We start from the raw sequence: 6000 nt of genomic DNA, 5'->3' as shown, positions 1-6000 counted from the left end.
TAGTCTCTGGGTGGTGGGGAGTGGATGGGGTGGGAGAGGAACGGTACTGTGACTCGAATGTCTCGCCAGTGGCCGAGCAGCTCAGGTGGACGCTGAGGGGAGGTCAGCAATACCGGCCGAGAGACGCAGTAGCTCTGGGACACCGGATGCAGGGCGAGTGCCCCTGCACCTCGCACCGCGCCCCGGCTCCCTCTCGCGGTGCCGCAGTCTCCGCTCCGCCCCTCGACACTACCCCCATGACGTCAGCACGGTCGGGCGGGTCCCCGGGTATAAAAGGCTGAGCTGGGGGAGGGAGACAGGTCTTTGCCTTCCTTAGCCCTCTATCCACGCACTGCTCCGAGGGCCACCGCCTCCACCCCGTCTGCAGCCAGCACCATGCGTGAGATCGTGCACATCCAGGCAGGCCAGTGCGGCAACCAGATCGGCGCTAAGGTGGGCGCGCCCCTGCGGAGGGAGTGGGTGGGGTCGCCCGCTCGGGTCCGGGTCCCAAGGTTGTGAGCAGGGGTCAGGCCGAGCCTAGGGGATCCAGATGAGCCCGGATTAGCAACGCATTCCACCGCTGGCTACTGGGTGGGTCTGGTCCTGAAAGCCGTTCAACCTGCCACCACGAGCGTGACAGCGTGTCTTAAATCAAGGTTCATTACATTGCTTTGGCACACGACCCTTCTGCGGGGTGCAGCTGACATTCCTCTGGATCTTTTCGTTTCTGAAATTTGGGTCGGGGGTCACTGTCAGATGTGTTGAGAACCTCATGTCAAATGTAATTTGTATATTTATTTTTGTCTGTCATATGAATGAAAAACTGCAGTGTCATTGGGTTGACAGATGTTACAGAGGCGTCTCTTTGGGCAAACAGATTAGGTTGTTAGACAAATGCCCTCACAAGTGCTCCTCTAGACTAGACATTAAATTCATGCGGGGTCGTCTTTCTCGTCTGTGAGACAGCAGGTGACTGCCTGGAATTGGAGCTGTGAGACCCGGCTGCAGCCTGGAGGCAGCAGTGGGCATTCGACATGGGTGTGGGCGGGCGCCTGTGCAAGGACGTGGTCTCTTTCAGCACCGCCATATTGCCCACCCAACCTCCCCACCCCCTTTCCTACTGCCAAGTCACAATGGAGGCTGCATCCTCAGGATGGCCAGCTTTTTCCAGGGCTGCCACGCACCCTCTTAGGATTGTGTTGCCCATCCCGAACATTCCTAACCCGGGGTCGATACCCGAAAGCCGATATGTAGGGCAGTGGTAAAGAACTGGGCTGTTGAAAGCTGCCATGGAGTCTGTGCCAGGAGTCATTGATCCCTGGAGGCGCCAGAGGCGCAGGGGGCGGGGCACCTGATCTTCCCTTCTGCCTTTTCCCATCCATTAGCCTGTATGTAGTAACATTCAGCCCTGTCTGGAGTGAGAGAACCGCTGCCTCTGCAGTTCTGACAGGGAATCTGCTGTGCCCACTTCCTTCTGGCTCCTCCCAGCCCTGCATCTGTGGTCATATTATGGCCGATGAACTGCGCATTTCCAAGACCCTCTGCAGCAGCTGCTGCCCACACACATACGAGCCAGCAGCTCACTAGGGTCTTGTCTGTGCTGTCTGACCGAGGCCTTTTTGGGTGACTGTGAGAATCTTAAACATGATGTGATTCTCTTCATTTCAGTTTTGGGAGGTGATAAGCGATGAGCATGGCATCGACCCCACCGGCAGTTACCATGGTGACAGTGACTTGCAGCTGGAGAGAATCAATGTGTACTACAATGAGGCTGCTGGTAAGGGTTTGGATGTCAGCCTTGCTTTCCATACTGTGGCAGAGGAAGTGGCTTAGGACCATGCAAACAACAAGGAAATGCTGTTTGCATACTTATTTAAAATGCCAACTGCAATAAATAAATAAATAAATAAATAAAAGCACTTTGCAGCTCCCGAAGACCTCTGCATGTCTGGTGTGATGAAGCATGCTTCATGCTCCATTTTCCCTTTCTTCCTTTGTCTCAGTGCTGGGATTTCTATAATGAATCCTGCTGCTACATGTATCTCCTTGCCAAGCCCCAGTTGTAAGTCAGCTCTTGTCCCCACAGGCAACAAATACGTACACTCGGGCCATCCTGGTGGACCTGAGCCGGGCACCATGGACTCAGTGAGGTCAGGACCCTTCGGCCAGATCTTCAGACCAGACAACTTTGTGTTCGGTATTCGTCATGCATCCATGAGAGCTGACCAGATGACTCCACCCCTTCCTAGCAGCCATGGGCTTTAACAGTTCCGTGTGCGGTGCCCAGCTGAGCCTGTGTCCACAGACCACAAGTCCTGGCCTAATCTATGCAGCTGACAAGATCATGTCTGTGGTCACTCTTGACAGCTCAGAGGAATGTGGGCCTGTAGAGGCTGCTAAAGGCCTCCATGAGGAGCAGCCTGGGGTAGGGGTAGGGGTAGAGAGGATGAAGTCTTCAAGAGGGCATTACAGGCTGCAGGTGATTTCAAAGGACCAATGATGCCAGGTAACCAATTCAGGACCAAGCTGTAGATCAAGTGTTTAAAAGCTGCCTTGCCCTGCCTCTTTAATTATACCTAATTAAGAGTAGCTACAGACTGTTTCCTGTGTTTAATTTTAGAAGGCCACCGAGTATTGTTAAATACGTCTTCCTTCAACTTGATTCTTAATTTATTATGATCCCCAAGGTTTCTGAGGTCATTGACCACTGACAATATTTCCTTCCATAAAAACAGTGTATCTAAAGACTATTGAATGTTTTTTTAAAGGCCAGCTTTTCCTTTTCCTTCATAATCCAGTGATACCACTCCGAATCCTAAGTGTCTATATTTCTCTTTCCTTCTTGCGGCCAGAGTGGTGCAGGCAATAACTGGGCAAAGGGCCACTACACAGAGGGTGCTGAGCTGTGGACTCCGTCCTGGATGTAGTAAGGAAGGAGTCTGAAGCTGTGACTGTCTCCAGGGCTTCCAGCTGAACCCACTCACTGGGGGGAGGCACAGGCTCAGGCATGGAACCCTGCTCATCAGCAAGATCCGAGAGGAGTACCCAGACCGCATCATGAACACCTTCAGCGTCATGGCCCTCACCAAGGTTTCTGAACAGCCGTGGTGGAACACTACAAATGCCACCCTCTCCGTGCACCAGCTGTGGAGAACACAGATGAAACCTATTCCATCGACAGACGGAGCCCTGGTATGACATCTGCTTCCGCACCCTCAAGCTGACCACACCCACATATGGCGACCTCAACCACCTGGTGTCAGCCACTATGAGTGGGGTGACCCACCTGCCTGCGCTTCCCAGGCCAGCTTGAATCAGATCTTGCGCAAGCTGGCTGTGAACATGTGCCCTTCCCACGCCTGCACTTCTTCATGCCAGGCTTCGCGCCCCTGACCAGCAGGGGCAGCCAGCAGTACCGGGCCCTGACAGTGCCTGAGCTCACTCAGCAGATGTTCGACTCCAAGAATATGATGGCCGCCTGTGACCCACGCCATGGCCGCTACCTGACCGTGGCTGCCATCTTCCGAGGCCGCATGTCCATGAAGGAGGTGGACGAGCAGATGCTCAATGTGCAGAACAAGAACAGCAGCTACTTCGTGGAGTGGATCCCCAACAACGTGAAGACAGCCGTGTGTGACATCCCTCCCCGGGGCCTCAAGATGTCTGCCACCTTCATTGGCAACAGCACCGCCATCCAGGAGCTGTTCAGCGCATTCTCGGAGCAGTTCCACTGCCATGTTCCGGCGCAAGGCTTTCCTGCACTGGTACACTGGCGAAGGCATGGACGAGATGGAGTTCACTGAGGCAGAGAGCAACATGAACGACCTGGTGTCTGAGTACCAGCAGTACCAGGATGCCACTGCAGATGAGCAGGGCGAGTTCGAGGAGGAGGAGGGCGAGGATGAGGCTTAAGGACTTTCTCAGATACATTGTGCACCCTTAGTGAACTTCTGTTGTCCTCCAGCATGGTCTATTTGTAAATTATGGTGCTCAGTTTGCCTCTGTCCGAAATTCACTGTTGATGTAATAGTGTGGACCTCCTTTCAAGATTACAGTATTGTCTAAGATTATCTATACTAATAAAAAGCATGTGTATAAAACCTGTGGTACTTTTCCTTGACATCTATTTTTTTTTAAATACAAAGCATCAGGGGGATAATACTTTGGGACTTCTGCTTAGTGTTTTAATTGTTAGCATTCCAGATCTCCTATGAACTTATAGAATCAAGGACTGAGACAAACCCAGCTTTTGACTGTTAGGCTATAAAAAATATGTTGTAAACTCAAAATGTCCAAAAATAGTAAATGCGAACACTATAAATGTTTCACATAAAATTTATTTGAAAATAAATTATGGTAAGAATTTACTTTTAAGACAATGATAGAAACTCATAATCTAACATTTCAAACGCCAGTGTTCATTTTTTGTAGCCATTAAAGCTACAACCTGATTCGGGTATGCTATTTTTCCTGCTTGCACTCAGTTATATCATGGTGAGTGTAGGAAGCCTGGTGGTCCATGAACTGAGGAGAATAGCAAGGCAGGCATATCGGAGCATCCTAGTAACAGACAAGGACACGATCCTTCAATACAGAATCACCCAGAAACCAAAGACTTCCTGTAATTTCACTGTAGAAAGTCTTCTGCCAACTTGTTGAATTCATTTGCAAAACGTAAATGCAGATTATGCTTGCCTTCCGGCATCAGATGCAACCTAAGGAACAAACCAAGTTTTTGATCAGTGGTACATATTTAAAATGCTTTCGCCTCATCAGCACTTCACGAGAATCTTGCAAAATTATATAAACTTTCCATGAATGTGAATGCCAGGATGAACTCCTTAAGGAAATTCTAACCACTCCAGAAATAGACTGAAAAGCCATCACTGAACAGTGACATTATGTTTGGGATTGTATCAGGTAACCAAAAAGGGTTGACTAGAAAGCAGTGGAGTAATTCTTCTGATAATTACTTTAAGAATCCATTTTTAACACATGTGTTTTTTAAAAAACTATTGGTGAAAAGAATTAAGAAATAATATGGGTGATAGTGACTGAAATCCCAGCTCTTAAAAGAAGATGGTAAAAATGAGAAATAGTAAGAATTCATTGAGTTGCACAGGTGAGTATTATGGGTATCTGCATAGTGTGCAAGCCAAACAGGAATTCTCAGCCAGCAGCAACCTCCATTGAAGGTTCTAAGCCATCCTGTCATGTTCAGAGAACAGAGCAGGTAAGCCTGACTACAGACAGCAGACAGATGGAGAAATGCCTCAGGAATGTTGGGTGAGTGACAGGTTCATCAGCAGCCATGTGCAGAGCTACCTCATATCTTAGGTAGACTCCTCTGTCCTGGAAAGATTTTCATTTAATCTGATTTTTGTCAGAGGATGGATTGGCAATTTTTTTTAAAAAAAAATACAATTTAAAAAAATCTTATTTATTGTTTCTAATGTGTAAAAATAGAAGTTTGAACAAAGCTTTTAGGAAGCAAGCTCAAGTTCCAGCCTTCTCTACATTGACAACTGGGCATCAAAAGAACTAGACTTTGATCCATTCTGTACATCTCTGATCTTTTAGCAGCAGTACTGATGATGGATGCTCTTAACAACTCAGCAGGCAATAGGGAGGACACTGGGGGAAGGCAGCCATCCTCAGAAAATGCTGGGTCCCTTGCAACTCAGCTATGCCAGTGGCAGGGGTGGGAGGACCAAGACAATCAAGCAAAAAGGAAATATAACTGATGGTTCCTTTTAGAGATAGCTGTAAAGTCAATAATGCTATTAATAATAACCAGAATATCTTAAGTTTAAAATGTCTTCTTAGAAGGGATGAGTTAGTCCAGCCCCAAAGATGACCCAGCTACACTCCACAGGCATGGGGATACAGGGATGCTCAAAAAGCTGCAGATTTTGGGATACAGGAAAGGCTCAGTTTCCCAGGATGCTGAGGTAGCAGAAGGACAAGTATAGGCCAAACTACAACCATTTATCTGAATTAAGTTGGGTTCAGAGGCCAAGA

General features: G+C 48.6%; 1 protein-coding gene and 1 pseudogene across 1 annotated transcript in view; one reads left to right on the top strand and one right to left on the bottom strand.

The window, feature by feature from the left end:
* Positions 1-275: 275 nt before the first annotated feature.
* LOC119816192 lies at positions 276-4079 on the top strand (annotated as a pseudogene).
* Positions 4080-4298: 219 nt separating this feature from the next.
* The window catches only part of Bphl (biphenyl hydrolase like), a 35033-nt gene continuing 33331 nt past the window's right edge, over positions 4299-6000 (bottom strand). The window contains exon 7 of the mRNA XM_038332563.1: positions 4299-4694. Within this exon, the coding sequence (XP_038188491.1) occupies positions 4607-4694 (88 nt within the window). The 3' untranslated portion in view covers positions 4299-4606. The remainder of the gene's footprint in view (positions 4695-6000) is intronic.

Source organism: Arvicola amphibius, chromosome 6 (assembly GCF_903992535.2).
Source record: "Arvicola amphibius chromosome 6, mArvAmp1.2, whole genome shotgun sequence".
In the NCBI taxonomy this organism is placed as follows: Eukaryota; Metazoa; Chordata; class Mammalia; order Rodentia; family Cricetidae; genus Arvicola; species Arvicola amphibius.
The sequence above is the reverse complement of the archived record's forward strand: the minus strand, read 5'-3'. Positions and strand labels throughout refer to the sequence as shown.